General features: G+C 35.8%; 1 protein-coding gene across 6 annotated transcripts; it reads right to left on the bottom strand.

Moving 5' to 3' along the window:
- Positions 1-2,786: 2,786 nt before the first annotated feature.
- Positions 2,787-18,984, bottom strand: LOC127807798 (oxysterol-binding protein-related protein 1C-like). Of its 6 annotated transcripts, none has more exons than XM_052345910.1 (11): positions 18,129-18,984; positions 16,885-17,241; positions 11,588-11,687; positions 9,220-9,665; positions 7,908-8,063; positions 6,532-6,699; positions 6,301-6,441; positions 4,394-4,621; positions 4,022-4,135; positions 3,210-3,380; positions 2,787-3,110 (listed from the first exon to the last, which is right to left on the bottom strand). In XM_052345910.1, exons 1-10 carry the CDS (start codon positions 18,651-18,653, stop codon positions 3,210-3,212), a joined length of 2,406 nt encoding a protein of 801 aa, XP_052201870.1. In that variant the 5' UTR covers positions 18,654-18,984; the 3' UTR covers positions 2,787-3,110. The 6 variants fall into 6 exon arrangements, with proteins under 6 accessions (XP_052201870.1, XP_052201871.1, XP_052201869.1 ...); XM_052345911.1 differs by having other exon boundaries at positions 2,787-3,106; XM_052345909.1 differs by having other exon boundaries at positions 2,787-3,380.
- Between the last annotated feature and the right edge of the window lie 395 nt (positions 18,985-19,379).

The raw sequence follows: 19,379 nt of genomic DNA, 5'->3' as shown, positions 1-19,379 counted from the left end.
GAAGTGGTTTGTGTGTATTTCGAGGCTTAGCACGAGGCAGTACACGCTTTTCAATGTGGTTTGAATCTTAAGTTAAAAGGTGAGTAATTCTCCCCAAAAACTTGTATATGATATGATTGCTTATATTATGTATAATACTCATGAATATTATGATCATTTTGTCATATTTGCTTATATATTATTGCATGGAAAGTCGCAAATTTTTGCATGGCACGATATTATTGGCATATTGATACTCGTTCATGGGATTAGGATGTTGCCTGAATAGTGTAACTGTAATTCCCCAAGGGTATTTGAGGGAACAATGTTAGGATTATCCTGAAAGCAAGTCGAGATTCTACCTAAGGTTTCGTGCCAGGCTAGTGGACCAAGAAAGTTACACTAAGGTATATGTTCATTCACGTTACTACATCATGCATTCATGCAACTGTTATTTTAACTCTTACTTAGAAGATTCATCTTTTAATATTAAACGTATGTCCCTAAAATATTCCACATTCCAAACGAGTCGAGCAGCCGGAAGGGCAAAGGTGTGGTTGAAGCGTGATCGTGATAGAAGTTTTTGTGGGCCCTATGTAGGGCTAAGTACCAGTCATTTCAGTCATTTATGTTATGTGATTTTAATGGTCATTATAATGATGTGATGGACAAACGATATGTATGAACCCGTGTATGTTATGGTTTTTAAGGTTTTGATCTTGTTTCTGCTGGTGATTATGAATTTCATTTCTTTAGTACTAATTTTGGGAATGTTATTATTACCCGAATGTGTTGAGGATTTTAGCTTGATTCATTCCAAAAAAAAAAATCCTTACATATAATATAACGCCCTAAAGAGGTTGGGGCGTTACAGGGGTGGTCCACATATCTCAAATCAAAAAAACCAAATGGCGGTTCACAAACACGAACTTGAATTCTATTTAAATAAGAGATCTTTATTTTATGATGACCAAATTAATACATTTGATATTTTGTCATGGTGGCGTCAAAATCAACACACGTATCCGGTGTTGGTTGTCATGGCCTGAGATCTACTAACCCCACCGGTGTCCATAATACCATCGGAGTCAGCTTTTTTTTTGCAAGAAATAGGGTGTTCAACTCAAAAAGATCAAGGTTGCAACATACAACACTGAAAATGTGTATATGCTTTAAGAATTGGTTGGATGCTGAGTTTGATGAACAAGAGATATATTTGTACAATGAATCTAGTGAATCAGAATATAATAACAATGTAGGGCTATCCACAGCCCAATAATATTTTCTCTTAAAGGGAATACGCCCCACAATTATTGATTTGAGCTTTTTTATGTATTTTAATAGTCAATTGTTTTCTTGTAATTTAGATTTTATTATTTTTTCTTTAAACCATACTAACTTAAGCATTGGAGTGCCCTTAGGAGCAATCCCAAGAGTAATTATTTGCAGGTACTTGAACCGTTTGAAGGGATCAATGAAGTTGCGCAACACTTAAAAATCAATTTATTTTTTAATGTCATTTAATAACCTATTATTCATTTGCATTTTAATATATGTTTTTTTTACTAAAATCATACTAAGTAAAGTATTGGAGTGCCCCCAGGACAACCCTGAGAGTAGTTTTTTGTAAGCATTTTTAGCATATGAAAGAGTTGGGTGCGTTTCAAGGAAGAGGGCATTGAAAAATACAAAATCGACAATCTTTTTTAATTACTCATAAATATATTTTAAAAAAATATTTGTTGTATTTGAGAAAAAAATAAAAAAAATATTTAAGAAAATATGTGAAAAAAATTAAAAATTAATAACCCACAGCCCCACCTGACCCGCCTTAGCCCATAAATTAAGAGCCATAGAATCGTGCCAAACCCCCAATTCCCATTGCCCAATCTGGCTCGACTTCCTCGTGGGCCAAATTCAGCCCTACCCATGAAATGGGTGGGCCAAGCGAGAGGCAAATTGGCCTGGCTCATCCATTTGCCAACTCTACTTCTAATATCTAAAAATAAAATAAAAAAATAAAAAATAAAAAATAAAAAATAAATAAAACATCGAACAAATTTAACCCATTATACCTGTCAGCTCCGGTGATTTGAGAACAATGATTGTTAGCCATTCTCAGTTTTATTTTAGAAACACTATTTTGATATTAAATTTGACATTTATAATGAGATTATTTTATATTATATATTATATTAGTATTAATATAAATATATAAAATAGTAATTTAAATAAAATTTATTTTTTATTTTTATTTGTTTTTGACGATGGATGACGTGTGTATGGGAAAGTGGAAGGGATGCTAGCATGACATATCTAATCAGAAAAATTCGCCATCGCCACGCTCTGAATTTACATCTATCTGTCCATCCATCAATCTGCTTCTGCTCTGGCCAAAAGATTCACTGGGGGGACTGCCCGGTGCCCACATCTTTCCGATTTTACATTTGATTTCATAATCTCATTATTATTAAAGTTCACTCTCGTCTTGCAATTTTAATATTAGATAGGTTGATGGTGATCTTTTTTTTTTTTTTAGTCATTCATTTGAACAAAAAAATATATATAAATACTTACTTGAAATCTAAATTATTAGATTCTATTGCGAAAGACAATTTTTTTTTTTTAAAGAATTCGCCATCGTCTATCTTGTTGTTCAGGTGAGGAATGGATAATGTTTTTACTTACAAAATTTTTTAAAAAAAATAAAAAACTAAAAAAATTATAATCAACCGAACACTGAAGTGACTTAGTCAAAAAAAAATATTTGCGATTGAGTTTTGAGTGATCAAACCAAAGACAGGGACTGCAGAATAAAAGACTAAGCATTGCTAATAAGTATTTCCCCCAATTCCCGTGAATTCAAACCAAAGCTGACACGAATCAAAGTTGAATTCAAGGATTTTTTTTAAGGACTTAGCCTTCCGTGAGAGATCTGGATCTGAATGAAACCAAAAGAGCATCTCTACATTTTCAACAACAGGATAAAGTTTGAAATAAGAAAGCATCAAATGGAAGTCGGACCTTTCATACTCGCCCTAACCCCTGTGTTTGTAGTTTACCTGCATAGTACCCGACCCGACCCGACCCTAAATGGCTCTCATATCATCAATCATCCGCAGCCTATCTATCTAACAAACACATCATGAAAATATTGAAAGAGCAAAAGACAAAATTAAAAGCATAATCAATCAGGCGAACCAAAAAAAATAAAAACAGAGTGAACATACTCAATCAGTCGTCGTCTGATCAGAAGTGAAATTGCCAAATATATCAGGGCATGAGTCCCAGTTGCCCTTTTCTCTAGCCTCCCAATAACCACCAGTATACCGGTAAGTGTCGCTTCCTTTGTCCTTCCTAAACCACCCTGGCTTCCACCCACTTTCTTGCATCCTCCGAGCCTGGCACCCGATTCAAACAAGTTTACATCATTCATGATCATGATCACCACAAACAACTAACACCGTAAACCTCCAATTAATAGCAGAAATTAGCAAAGTTGTATTATGTTGCACGATACGATATGCCCTCCATACAACTAAGCTCAAATCCCAACCAATTTACAACAAACAGCCAACTGTAGAGCTACTTCATTATAAGGAAAAGCTTTAATGGAATTTATTTATGTGTGTGCGTGCAAGCTGTATGAAAGTAGGAGGAAAAGAACCAAGTATGCGTCAGGAAAAATTACATTAAATTAACTATTTCTGATATCGACTCAAAACTGAAGCAACTTCGGTTATGCAGGATCCTTCAAAACAAGTTGACCTTGTTCTGTGACAATATCATCATGCTGGAATTTGCATAAACGACATGGAAAATAATCAAGGAGAGAGCGCTCCATCAATCATCATGCATGCAGAAAATTGTGCTTAGTTGGTAATAGTAACTTCAGTCCAGGGGCATCTCATGTCGTGTTCTACTTAGTTAACCCGTTGAGAGGAGATAGAACCTTGTCTATGTTTCAAACATCACAAAATTGCAGGTTATCCTAACCCAAGCATTAGTTCAACATGGGGGAGGAAAAATTGCATTAGTTTACCTGCCGCTGCCTCTGCTCAAGCCGCAACTTTTCAGAATTAGCTTTGTCATACTCCCCATTCTCCAAGCATCTCTGATCAGGTCTGAGCCTCGAATCTGTGGGCGGCAACTTTTCCTGCATAAAACTAGATTTAGAATCTAATAACAGCATCTCAGGGATTGGGATAAGAGCTTTACACACCCAACAAGAATAACCCCTACCTTGATTCAACATGTATCGGTCATCAATCACTAACATATTACTTCAAAAGAGATATCTCAATATGATACAGGAAAGAAATGAACGATGTTACACTATTCTAGTATCTATGGCACAAAGTAGCACAAGAAAGTGGACAACATGCTGGAAAATATAGCAGTCATTGCTTTTCACCTTCAATCCAGGAGTGAGCTCATTCAATGTGATGGCAAAGCGAGTGAGATTATATTTAGTGGGATATGTTGGAGGCTTGCTACGACTCCATAGCAAACGGCTTTCTGCTAGTTCAGGTCCTTTCCCCTTACCAGAGCAGTCTCCATTCATGAAATGCACTCTCTCATCCCATTTTCCAAATAAAGTTGCCACTATTTTTCCATTCCTATCCTGAACCATCCCCTGTACCTGCAAAATCATTCCGGTAGCATAATTCTTAGATATTTTCCAAGCACACGTCTCTTGTCTCCCCCCAAAACAAGTTTATTCAAATTAGAAACCATCATGATCACTTGAAGTTGTGAAAAGAAACAATATTCCAGTCCATTTGTGGTAAAGCATGTGCAGTCTTCTAATTTTCTACATATATAAAGTTCAACAGATCCTCCCTTTTCGTCTTTCCAGATCCTGTAAGTGATATCCTCCACTTGGCCAGATGGCAAGGAGAATCATAGAACTTCGCCATGAATAATTCACTTGGAAGGAAACAGGAAGGAGGAAGAATGAAGTCTCCACCCCAATCAACTTTTAATCAGCATATACATACACATATATATAGAGAGAGAGAGATGCAAAAAAAAAAAAGGCAGCAATGGACACATCTGCTGGATTACTACAGCTACTTCAATTGGTGCAGCAGATGAAATAATGAAGTAAACAAACAAGAAAATGTGGAAGATCTGAATGACAATGAGGGATTATATGATTAATCAGCATCCAAATGGCAGGTAGGAAGGTAAGCCTCTTCTCTTTTGCGCCACAACTATTGCACTTAAGAAACCCAGTTACATATGCAATCACTGGAACAAAGTAGACATTAGAATTTCATATCTTTGGGTTATATGTAACTACAGAAAATGCCCTGGTATATCATACTACATTTTGACAGAAATGAAGGGAACAGATTGTAAGGGATCACTCTGATACCACTTGTTAGGGAATAAATCAAACACAAACAAATTTTGTAACATGCACAGAATCAAAATCAGATGCGCAAAGATTTAGCATGATTAGGCAATGTGCCTACATCCTGGGTAAAAGAGCACAAATTCACCATGCGAATAATAGGTTACAAAAGAGAAAAACTATCTCACTCAACCCCAATTTACCCAAACTCAAAATCTCATTAAGATTCTACAACACTCACCACTTAATGTCCCCCACCCCCATCTGAGAATAAGATAGGTCGGAATTGGACATAAAAATCCTCTGTGTTTTACTTTGGTTGGATCATCTAAATTTTAAATTGAAGGCAACCTCAACACGGATATTTGGATCTATTTCCAATAAAAAGGTGAGGGTGCATCTCACTTTAGCTACATTGTAGAGTTTCTCATAATTCTTTCCACTTTCCTCATTCTCCTCTGAAAAAATGTTCTATTATCATCTACCATGATTTCCACTTTATGATCTTACTAATGAAAATAGCAAGGAGAAAGAGAAGAAGAATCAGATAGAGAAAAAGATGCAGAAAATCCCTGAGAAGAATGGGAGAAGCACATCTGAATACTCTGCATAATCAAATATTAATAAAACGTAAAAAAATTCTGATTATACTCCTATTTATTCAAGAAAATTGATAATCCTAATAGGAGTCAGAAAAATAAAACTCTGCTGGGGAATATTCCTATCCTAAATTGACTAGGCTTCTAGCTTCCTAATCCTATTTTTTTCTCCTAAAATGGGTTCAAATTTCTGGTTCCTTATTACAACAATATCAAAATCTTAACTATCTGTGTTACTTTGAAACATCCATTACATTGTTCAAGTCTTAACTTAGTTCATACCCCCTAGTTTTTTCTTTTCTTTCCTTTTAGAAAGCGAGCGAGCGAGAGAGAGAGAGAGAGAGAGAGAGAGAGAGAGCACACCTGGTGAGGATTGCGGTCTATGATAGATTGTTCCTTGAATTTTAGCTTACAAGAGAAGTTGCGGTTCCCCTGTATACGCATGGTGCCATAGTGATCACAGTACAGTTTTCCTAATATTAGATTGTATATGGAAGTCGTTACCTGAAAAGAGAAACTCAAACTTCATACTAGGTGAGAAAAATGAAAATATAATGATCCAGAGCCAAATTTGCATGTTCTTTTGGGCCATACCTTACTCCATTGGAAAACTTCTCCATCATCAAATTCCAAGGTCAACACACCAACAGGATCAAGCTGAATTGAGCGACCCCAAAACTTGCTTTTAAGATTGCTATCTCCCCAGAATTTCCATCCTGTACCCTCACAATGGCATGCTACAATCATTGGATGGTGACTAACCTGACAAAAGTAAAAGCATTTTTAGAATAGCATTCCCATTGGCAAGAGGCTCTAATGCATTTTCATGTTAAATACATATAATAACTCAATCTGAAGATGTCATCTTTTAATAATAAGAAATTAAATGCAAAACTTGTATGGTGTTGACCATTATAGGTACATAAACAATTTTTGTTATGAAGTTATCAAAAGCTTCTTTAGTTATGGCTGGAAACCCCATTCTTTTCTTTCTTCTGTTGTTCTTACCATTTGTCTTCATCACTATTGTTCAAGACCCCATTTACTACCAAATTTTACATTTCAACAGCACTTTTCCACCTAATCCTATGCCATTGTGCACTTCTCATCATCCTACAGGTTCTCACTTCTGAGCAAATAAGAAAGAAATTAAAGTTCTAATTCATAACATCTCCTTCAGCATTATGTTATTCTAGTTGTCGGGCAGTCTCAATTTAAAGCAGTCACACCTATTTTGTGGTAAATATGGACTGCATCACAAAAGATACTCCCATGAAAACAGAATTAGATGTTGGACTTTTATCAGTCACACGTCCAGCAACCTATGGAAGGAATAAAGACCACAATTTTGAATTTGAACACTTGAAAGCAGATAAATTCAATAGCCTCTAAACCAAAGCCTAAAGGTTTCATCACCGTGAGATTTTCCCAGCTTTTTTTATTTTTTCTCATGACTCTTGCTCATCATACCAATGCTTAAGCTTCTCTTTTGAAAATAATTGCTTAAAATATGCAAGAGCTTCATGTGGAGGGCTTTATAAATAGTCAGAGATGTCACAGTGACATGTACACAGCAAGCCATCAGTCCACGTACAATATTTCCTTGATGATATACTGATAATTATTTGCTGCCCTCAGGTATACAGTATTTATGCAGGTATGTATATATATATATATATATAAGTTACCTGACATAGCAAAAAGAACAAAAAAAGTCACCTAAGCTAACTTTTTCTCTGTGCATAGTTCTGGTTCTTTTTACATGTTATCAAGGTTACATAGCAAAGTGGACCAAATAGTGGACTAATTTGATATGCACAAACCAACATGGCAATATGATTTCCAGTTGAAAAAGGAAAACTGTCATATAGTAGGGAACTATGAATAGACAGGAAAAGTTCATGTCACTTCAGATTTCACTTGTCAAAAAGAAGAAAATGTTCGCGTTCTTTTCAGTATAAAAAGGAAACCTTCTCTGAGAAAAACCGAAGGCCTTTATCTGGATAGTCAGCTTCATATGTCTCTCCCAATAGTGGATTAAATGGCTTGCAATGTCTTCCTTCGGTTGAAGCATACCCAGATACAGCAAATGCCGCAACATTCAAAATCCTCATAAGGCTATTACCCTAAATTTCCAACCAAAGAGATTAAACGCTAGCCAACAGAATAAAAGCATTTTAACTTACAAAATGAAGAGAGAGAGAGAGAGAGAGATTTATATATTTAACAGCAAGAGAATTTTCAACTGTATGGCTTGAACATCAAATATATAGAGGCAAACAATAAAACAAAACTCTAAATGCGTGATATTCCCAGCATTAAGATTATTAGGATTTTAATAAAATCAAACTGTTCAAACACTGAAACATGGTACCATCTAGAAATGAAAAACCTATCATGTAATCTATTAAAAGTCCTAATCAAACTAAAATATATCAAGATAAATTCAAGTATCCTAATCATATAATGTTGATGACTTTATTAGTTCTCTTGTGTTTATGGGTCCCAATCATCTTACCCACATCATGGTGCATAAGATGTATACAGCATTAATAAGAGAGAAAATTATATATATCTTTGCCATACCTAAAAGGGAAAAAATTGATATTATAACACCTCAATGAATTTCAAAATAAGAGATAGCTAGCCAAAAAAAAAAAGGCATGAAGAGGGATAAATTTCCAGAAGGTTTCACATCTCTCAGACATTTCTAACCTTTCACAAGTAGGCACCAGATGTAGGACAAGATAAATTGTCAGTAAACAGTTTCCTAAGGTAAACAAAGACTTTTTTTTTTTTTTTAGTTAAGATAAACAAAGACTTGCAGAGCAACTCTAACAGGCTGTCCTTGGAAGAGAGGAACCCCGTCTTCCAAATTTGAAGATAAATATAAAATTCTCAATGTTTTCACATACTCTAATCTTTATTCATGTAGAATGATTGATTAACCTAACACTTTTAGTAAAATGTCCACTCCAGTCACTGAAAGTTCAATGGTCTATTGCTTGGTAAACTCCAGGATCTTGTTCGCTAAGAAAAACAGTATTTAACTGTTGCCTCAAATGTCTCTTTCTCAATCAATTTTTGCTAGTATATTAGGCAACTGAAATTAAATCCAAGGAGAACCAATGGTTGATATAGAATGATGAAAGTGACTGAACAAATAAAAAGATAGAAATATTATTTTCCAATAAAAACATTCTAACAAAATGGAGCAAAATAACACATGTTCAAGAAAGAAAAAAACATATATAAATTTTGAGGTTCTTAACAAAAACTTACTCTTTTCCCCCATTCATATGCCCGATCAAGAAGATATGAATACTCTAAATCTTCGAAACACTTTTGCAGCGAAGAGAGAGGTTCATTAAAGTAGACAGGAAGGCAAACTTTTGTCAGGTCCTTTCCAATATTGTCTTTAATCATGGACCAGAGACTTACTGCCTTCTCCTTCTCAACAGGTTCGGGCAATCTCTTCCGACGCTTAACATAAGTGAAGTTCTTCCCAGCAGATTTAATGGAAGGGTCAATATCATCTTCAGATTCAAAAGCATAAATATCTTCATCAGAAGATAAAGACAATGCTCGCAAATCAGATGCACTGCTTTTAAAAGAACTTGAGGAGAGAAAATCTCGAGTGTCAAAGAATGCATTGTCCTCATCATCTGTTTCTTCCTCTGCAACATCCACCCTTTCATTGTCATCTTCAGACTCGCTCACACTTCCTTCTGGAAAAGAAACATAACTTCAGTAAGAAAAAATGCAAAGACAGAAATACTACCTGGGAAAGATGGGAACCATAAAAATGGATAAGAAACAGTCTAGTAAGTAGTAAATGCAGTACTGGCATATTGTTACATTAACAATAGAAGCAGAAGACAAACAATACTTTTTGTTCTTTTGCTTTTGGCTTTCACACCTCCTGGTATGCATGCACGCAACAATATCCAAATAACTTCAGTCTTCACAGAGATTTCAGCATCAAGCAATCGTAGAGCTTACAATTTGCAGCTTTGTGAGACAATCGAGACCTTCCTATGACTACAACATACTTATGCTACATATAAAGGTCTGCTTTTGCTAAGTTCTTTGGGATTGGGGTGGTTCATGTTCAAATTCATAGATACCTTGTTTTTGAACATGGTAGTCAATGTTAATACTTCATTTAAATTTCACAATCTTACTGTTTTTCCACTTATTCTAGAGAGAGAGAATTAACAGATTGGTAGATTTAGATTTTTAACTTCTTCTTCAAAATATTCAGGGATGATTAAATTGGATCCCAACAGATACATAAGGACAGAAATGCAAACATGCCCTCCTAATAAAACCAACTACACCCTCCTAATTACCAACAAGGAACAAACCTGAAAACCATAACATCTATGCGTATGTGACTAATACAGAAATAAATTTTGTCAGCCTCCTTGAATTTAATGCCCCCACTTTCATAGAGCATGTCATCTCAAATCCCTGTTAGTGTGTCATTGTGGTTCTCTCTTGGCATCTTTTCTTCATTCATCACTCAAAAGTCAGAACCATTGCCTAATTGAAGCCAAAATCCACTGTCCAGGAAGTCTCATTAGCCACCATTGCCAAATACTTAGCCTGCTTTGCTGGGCTTTTATTTCCCAGTAAGCTGAACAAGATGCAGTGGAAAGAAACAGACTATACTGACCAGGGATGGAAAGGCTTAATATTTCTCTATTCATCAGGTGGAGTGCTGAGATACAGAATGCACATGGATTACTAAAGAAGAATTGCAGCAGCTTGATCCAGATTTATTGGAGTACTAGAAAAGTTGTCAAGATCTTTGCTTAGTAAACACCAGGTTCAAGCCAGCAATTATACGAATATATAGCCAGCACACAAAGAAAACCAGCCAGCCACGGTTGGGTTATTAAATGTTAAAAAGTAGAAAAACTCAAAAATGAGTTTTCTTTAATACAGGAGAATTTATAGGGATCAAGCAATGAAGATATATTTTGGAGAAGGAAGAATAACAAGAATCTTAATTAGGAATAGGATTATTTTATATCCAAAATAAAAGTAGAATTAAATTTAATTTTATATTTTTTTCACATATTTACAATTCTAGCTATTAAATTTTCAGTATCATTATGTTTTTTTTATTTTTTTCTGTATGAATAGGAGAAAAATTAAGAGGAATACTCAAATTTTTAGTCTTTTGACAATATTCAGTATACAGAATTTCTGAGGTCACTTCACTTTCAATGTCTCTTCTTCTTCTTCTCTCTCTCTCTCTGCAACCTTGTGCCTCCCTGTTTCTCTCTCTTCTTTGGCTTCTCTCTTAGATTTTTTTCTTTTCCTATCAAGTTTATCTCTCATGCCTCGGTTCCACATCAGGACACTTAAATATATCAGCCACTAACAAACAGAGGAAGTAAAATCTGAGTCTCAGTGAAGAATATCTTCTTCAAGCATTTCCTTTTGTTTCCATTTTTTTATAAAGAACGGCTAAAACCAACTACAAATTATAGTTTAAGTTCAGAAACATACAATTATTAACTTCAACCATGTTGTTGGAGTTGCACTGTGACCAGGTCATATAAAACATAGCTCACACCTGATTAATATAAAAAGAAGGAACAAAAGGGAAAAAAGATGAATAGCTACTTGTAAATCTTACCACTGGATTTCTCTTGCCTTAACCTAGATGAAGATCCCAGCTCCTTCAATTGTCTTTGGCTCTCATCAACTACTGTATTCTCTAGATCAACCTTTTCTGTCTAGAAAACAGGTTAATGTATTAGCACAAAATAACATGCATGAAGACAAAAAATAAGAAAAAAATACAGGAACACTTCTTCACAAATCAACCAAGATTCTAGATACCTGAATAAAGAATGCATGGGAAACAACTAATTCCATAGCCACAGAATATCTAACTATGTTTGAGTTATATGAGCAGGATCTTGGGCAACAGTGCACCCATTCAGTAGCATCCATGTACTATACATTGCACCACAAATATTATGTTTTCATGCAATTGCAGGAGTTAATGTTTTCATAAGCCATCCATGTAATTACTGGGCACCATCATCATCGTCATATTACCCAAGGAAAAAATGTTTGAGAAGATAAAAAGATCTTACTACAGCAGCAACAACAACAACATATCAAGACTCAATCCTACCATATGCGGGTCAATTGCATGAATTTTAGCTTGCCAATTATTTCAATATATGGCCTTATCTTCTATAAGGCCCTTATAACTCATATAAGATCTAGGATTCTCCTAACAAAATTTTCCCAGTCTATCTCTATACATAAACAGATCTTACTCATCTGGAAGAAGGAAGATAAAAATTCCAGATCTTGGTCATGAAACATCATACAGGTACATATACATGCACAACTATATACATAAAGGGCAGGCATAAATGAAGTATATAAAAAAATATTTAAAGACAGCAAGAATTGATTTCGCATGAAAATCAGGGTTCATCCTGACATTTTGAGCCATTTTGCCTGTCAACTAAATCTAGAGCTACTAAAAGATCGATAAATTGTCCTGTTGCTTAATGGTTTTAGTCTGGGACAATTTTTGGGTTTTAGAGGTTCCACTCTTCTATGTACTAGATCTTACTTATCTCAAAAAGCTATAAATTGCAAATCCAAGTCATGAACTATAAATGCAGGTACATGTATATTTATTAAAAAATGATCATGTACATAAGAAACAAACATAATACTCCAACAACTGTCGGAGTTCTGAAGTCCAAATGCAATAAGAGTTTTTTGCCAAACTAGTTTCTACCATGCACTATTTCCAACTCATTCCTTTCTGAACTTTTTTTTCTCGAACACAGCCATTTTCTCAAGTCATGTTTGTTAACAATGATTGCAATGTCATGAACACATGATTTCAGAAGTTTTCAGAGAGAAATAAAATAAAATAAAACAGAAACATGTCCACAAGTGATGAAGCCATGATAAAACTCACTTCAATTACCATTCATCCATTGATTTGTTATCTGAAAAATACATGAAACTTATTATTCAAGACGTGACTGGGAAAATAGACAGGTTCTGGGGAAAGTTCAAGAGAGTATAGGTTTGTGACATAAAGGATTATTCAAGGGTTAGTAAAGAACTACTTGGTAACGTGTTTCCCATAAGCTCAACAAAATTAAAAAATCAGAACCATTTGTAAGGTATATCTTCACAATGGGAAAGGATGATATTTCAGCTTGAGAGCAACTAGTGTTCTACCTTTTAAGACATAGAATGAGTTTTTTAATGATAATAATGTACTTTTTGAAAAAATTTCCCCCCAACCTAGGCCTATGAAGTGTTTTGAAATCATTGTTGCCAATAGCAACTTCAAATTGAAGTCAATGCTGCTAACAATGACTTCAATATTTTCACCACTGCGTATACTGTAGTTACATGACCTCTTTACCATGGAAGTGTTTTATGTCTCCAGGCACAGGTAGAACCTTTGATAATGTCTATCAAAACCATTTTTTCAGTTAGAATTTAGTGAAATAGTAAAGAAGTAGTTAGCAACAACAAACTTGAAATTGAAGTTTCCAAAGACAATTTCAAAAAATTTCCTCTATTTTGAATGTTAAAAATGGGGAAAAAACTAAGAAAATATCTGGTTCAGGCAAAAAATAAAAAAATAAAGAAAAGACTAAATAGTTATTAGTATGATAGCTAAAAACATAAATGGATATATCTGTATCACTTTCCTATGTGAGAAATGCCAGCATCTCACTGTCAGCAGCCTCACCCATTCAACACCTAGGATTTAATTAGAATATTACAGCCAAATGAAATCATAAGAAATCACATCAAGCAATAATTCCCAACAACAATGTGTAACATCAATCATTGAAAATCTAATTAAAAAAAAATACTTCACCATACAGAAACTCTTGAAACTCATCCTGTTGAAGTATTACATTCAATTAATAGTCATCCAGGCATGATATGTGTTTTGCACAATCTTACCACCGACCAAAAGGAGAACACCTAATGCTTCTTGATCCACATCCTCTAGATCAAGAAGTGGCACCCCATCCATAATTAAGATGAACTCTCCACCCCTACCTTCCTTCCCTTCCTGGTGAGGCCAAGTAAATTAGTTCCTTTCTTCTTTCACTTTCTTAAGGACTAAACAACAAAATTTACTATATTAAACTAAAACCTATTTTTTTCCCTGACCAAATCCAAATATTTACACACAAAATAACACACAAATCTAATTGTATGGAGACATATAAAGATCAAGATACATACACATGCACATATAGCACACATGTATAGAGAGAGAGAGAGAGAGAGAGAGAGAGAGAGGGGAGAGAGGGAGAGAGAGAAGGAGCACTCACGATTCATGAGAAGAGACTCTTGTTAACCTTGCTATTGAAGGGAAGCAATAGCCTTTGACGGTGAAATTAGATCAGGAGGTGTCCTCTTCACCTCGACATCATCGTTAAGGTCAACCAAGTAAGGGTGGAGATGGGGAACGTACTTCCTTGTTTAAGATCTTCTTGTCCTCATCTTCATCGATATCTTCTTTATCACAAAAGGGATAGTCCTTTTGAAACCCTAACTATCCGTTCAAATTGAGGTGTTTATCGGAGAAGTAAAGGATTTGGAGTATTAAGAATTATTGTTCACCTTTATTCGATTATTATTGAAGAGATGGAAGTTGATGGAGGGATTACGAAGTGAGGCAACCGTATCTTGAGCTCTTTCCTTCCTCTTTAGAATTGGGAATAGAGAATGGTAAATGAAGTTTCTTGATATTTAAATGTCTCAAACTAGTATGTCCTCAACTTTTAGAAGAAATGCACAAATTAATTAAGAACCAATTTTTAACTTCTACACCTCCCTTCCTTTAATAATTATGGTCTAACCAAACTAGAAAAAATAAACATTAACCTGCATTTCCCTAAATTATTATTGAGTAATCAAACAAGGTACTTCTCTTTGCTTCTCTTCCATTTTCCGTCATTCCTTTTGCTGCATAATTGCGTGCTCTTCTACAAACCCTAACACTTAGTTTGGAAGAGGGTTGGGGCGTGGAATGAAAGGGTACATAATAGTGAGGAATGAAAGGAGAGTAGAAGTAATGTAAAGGTTATTACTCTCCGTGTTTAGGAAGGGAGAAACATAAAAGAGGGTAATGTAACCTCACTTCATTTGGATTAAGAATGGACCAGGAGCAAATGCTAAAGTAATAAAAAATAAAATGATAATTGATGTGCAAAATAAATACATTTATAAATTTATGAGGTAGCAAAAGTTATCAATTTAATAATAGTAATTATGGTTTACTACCAAGTCATAAAAAATCCAAAAATTTGAATTTAATGTGGTCACTTAAATATATATTAGACTTTTAAAAAAAATGTCAATAAGCAAGAAATATACCGTGCAAGAGTCCGGAAACCTAAAAAAAAGTTATGATCTATACACAATGCATAAGTCAGTCTAAGAGAGTGACTGCAATAAATAGTGTTTGGGAAAGACCTATGTATATAGAAAGATTAATGTTTTATTTCGGTTAAAGATGATAATATTAGATATTTGCAAAATAGTATAACCAAAATACTAAAAGAAAGGCAAGGCTAATTTTATGTTACATAGCCCTCCTTCAACAAAAATTGAGATGTCAAAAAATGGGGAATGGAGTGGGAGAGGAGGGTATCACGTACCCTTCCTTCCTCTTACCTTCCATTATTATTTGATCTCTAAAACAAGGTAAGACTTTATCCTTCCCTCCCCTCCCCTTCTTTACCTCCCATCTTAGCATAGGGTAAATTTAGGGTACATAAACAAGACCTTTCAACTCGATTATAAAAACTAAAATGCTTTAAATGCAACAGAGGACTTTTTGTTTTAATTTCCGAAGTATATCTTATATGCATACATAAACGCACTTCTAGGTGAACAACGCATCCAAAAACCAGTAAAGATAGAAATGGGACTTTATGTTTTAATTTGCAGAGTATATCTTATATGCATACATAAACACACTTATATGTGAACAACGCATCCAAAAACCAGCAAAGATAGAAATGTAGTCACAACTGCTGAATTAGCACAAAGAGCTTACACGTTGACAAATGGCAAGTGAAAAAAGTTAATAGAGAATCATAGTCAAGCAACAAAAGTAACGATTTTCAAATTCTGGTTGACAGCAACCTTAAATAGGTGTGGGAAATGCTAGATTAAGATAAAATGGATACATATACAAATGGCAGACATATGGCACAATGTTCCCTGCTTTGCAAGGGCCTAGGGAGAGTTAATTTTGTATGCAGCCTTACCCTTGTTTTGCAAAGAGGCTATTTCCACAACTCAAACCCTTGACCTTACTAGTCACAAAGGCACAACCTTATCATTGTTATCAAGGAACACCTCTACCCAAGGACTTCTAAAACACAAAATATACATTTGTCCTTTAGGACCATATCCATGAAACATTTCTGAAGACAATCTCAACATCAAGCTTGATACAAGATTCAAGTATGCTAATTTCCAGATTCCACAATTGAAAAGAAAAAAGGAGTAAGAAATTAATCACAGTTACATTTAAAACACACCTTTGTCACATCCATTTGAAAACTATACATGGATAACATCACCAGACACCCCTCAGCCTTTAATGAATTACTTGAATTAATTACGTCTAAAAATACACAATTTCAGAATCCAACCTAACTTTTGATAAAAAAAAAAAAGAAAAAGAAAAAAAGAAAGAAAAGAATAGGGGAGAAACAACCTTATATACAAAAAAAAAAAAAAAAAAAGCAAAGCAATCAGAGATTCCCAGTGCCAGAGCAGTTAATTTGAGGGGTTCCTGATGCACTAGCCACTAGGATGTACAGGATTCTGTTGAGAAGAAACTGAAGTAGATTTCTGAATACAATTAACATTAGCTGGTTCTTTTCTACTAATCATTACATGTACCTCTAACTGCCGCAGTGTGTCAAGGAGGAGCCAGTGTTTCTGTTTCAGCAATGTAAGTTGATTGTGCAATGCAGCAAACTCATTCCTCATTATCTGCTCACTGTCCTGGATGGCTGCCTCACTCACACCTTCTACCAGTAAGCGCTGTCTCAATTTTTCTGTGGACACAGAAACATTGTCCACAGGAGCCATTAGTTCACTGTTGGACATCCTAGGGAACATGTCCTTCACAGCTTGCAATGCCTCCATCCAAGCCAATCGATCCTCCCGAGTCTCAGCTCGCAGGTGCAGCCTCTTAGTGCCAGTATATATTGAAAATCTCTTGTCATCTGACCTGCTCTCGCGTATTGATGACACCTGTGATGCATCCATATGATGGAAATTCAAATTGACAAATATTTAGTGATTAAAGAAAAGGAGCTATAAAATATTAGAACGGGACCACCTAGACTGTAACATAGAAACCAGAAGTCTATCCATCATATGCTGGCAAAAGACAAAAGACAAGGAGGAAAGTTACTATTTGGGGAAGAATTGATAAGGAAATAGGACCCTAGAAATGAAATGAAATCAGATGAGCAAGATTCCAGGTGGGGAAACTTTGATTCACTCAATAGATACAGAACAAGGAGTAATCTAACCATATACAGTGCAATACGGGAAACAACTTGATCCAAGAGATAAGAGCGGCTCAAAATTGAGATGGCAAGGTTCTTCCAGTTGATTAATGATCAACAATATCAAGGTAGAAACAGAGAAAATTTTACTTGAAATGAAGTGTGTAATAATATAGAAGAAATAAAATATCACTTCCTCTTACAGCTATTAGATAAATCAGGGGTTAATTAAAAAACATAAGCCTTTGTTCAATCATTCCACCAATACTATAGCTAAATAAATGCACGTATTAATTAGAGTTCAATCATGTATGACCACAACAATTGACAGTACAACATAAATAATTAAGTTCCTTCTTCCACTGAAAGCTTTAAGCGCCGGAATTGGATAACCACGATGTCCTCTATCTGAAAGAGAGCAATCTGGCTTTCAAACGCATACATACGATTGAAACAGTTCTACCAGTAAACAGAAATTGCACTATATTAGAAGAGGTACGAAAAAAATCTAAGGGCCTTGGATATCTGTAACATCATGATGAATCGAACAGAGAAATGCAAATAGAATTTAGCATTATGCGTGTAAGAGTGTGCATAGATATATAGAAAGAGAGGGAGAGAGCGTGCCTTAAGATGAATTTCGCCAAGAGGCGTCCTCCGGAGGTGAGAGCCAGCATTCTTGTGACGAGAGATCAGCCGAAATGAATCATCTCCGATAACTTTCGACCCTTTCTCAGTCTCTGGGCTGACAACGATCTTATCAGGTCCGTGGATCTTATAGTACGAAAGGACACCGTCTTGCAGAACGAACCACCTCGGACGCCAACCTTTACCGTAATTCACCCACTTATACAGAATACCACAAATTCCATTACCCACAATATCGTTGATCTTCACCTCGCGTTGATCGCCGCTCGACAATTGCGTCGGCTCACGCAAGGCCCGCGGCAGCGGCCCGGTTTCCGCCACGGCCGGCGCCACCGTCGTCTGGCTCAACCGTCCGACATCGTGATAGTTGATGTCATGCTTCGCTGGACCGGATCTGGACCCCGCGCCGGCGGACGCATTCCTGGCTGGAGGCATAGATGAGACCACCGCAAAATTCGACGAGTTCCGCTGGTGAACGTTGGTGACGCAGCAGAATGAAGGCATAATCACGCCACAACCGGCTCCGCTGGATCGCGAGGGGCGGCGATTCTCCGGGAAAAGAGGCGGAAAATCTTCATTCCTATTAGATGAACAAAATGATTGATAGATGGTTACGCGCGGTAAACTATACAGATAAAAGGATATATATGTATATATAGGATTTAGCTGCGGAGCGAGAAGTTAGGTGGAACAAGGAATTAATGGTGAGGGCGGAGGGGCAAAGCGTTCCGGCGGCGGAGGGCCGGCGGCGGCGGTGGCGATGGCGGTCAATACGAAACAAAAGGAGGGATTGGTGATGCATTTATGAAGAAGCTGGGTTGGGTTGTTGTGGAGTCCTCCCGTAGAGTTTCTGTCCCTATAATAGAATTCCTTTCGGGGTTTCGGTCGCCTGTGTGGGGGTACACGGGAAACTAGACGGGGTCGCCGCCGGCCTTTCGATAGAGCGCAACGCGGACTGGTGGCCTAGTGCCACGTGGCATGTAATGGGTGGGTAGAACCTAAGAAGTCAATTTCCCTCAAAAATGGGTGGGCCATATTAATCTTTCTATTATCTTAAGGACAACTCTCTGGTGGAGAAGGGGTTCGTTAAGCATGTATAAAAGAAAGTAAAAATTTATTCAATGATTTTTGATAATTTTCGAATTTATTTAATTAAATTTTAATATAGCGATACAATTATTTTATAAATTAATTAATATTTAAATATTATAAATTTAAATCTTATTAATG

The sequence above is a fragment of the Diospyros lotus genome, chromosome 8 (assembly GCF_014633365.1).
Source record: "Diospyros lotus cultivar Yz01 chromosome 8, ASM1463336v1, whole genome shotgun sequence".
In the NCBI taxonomy this organism is placed as follows: domain Eukaryota; kingdom Viridiplantae; phylum Streptophyta; class Magnoliopsida; order Ericales; family Ebenaceae; genus Diospyros; species Diospyros lotus.
Note: the sequence above shows the minus strand (reverse complement) of the source record. Positions and strands in the feature narration are given on the sequence as shown.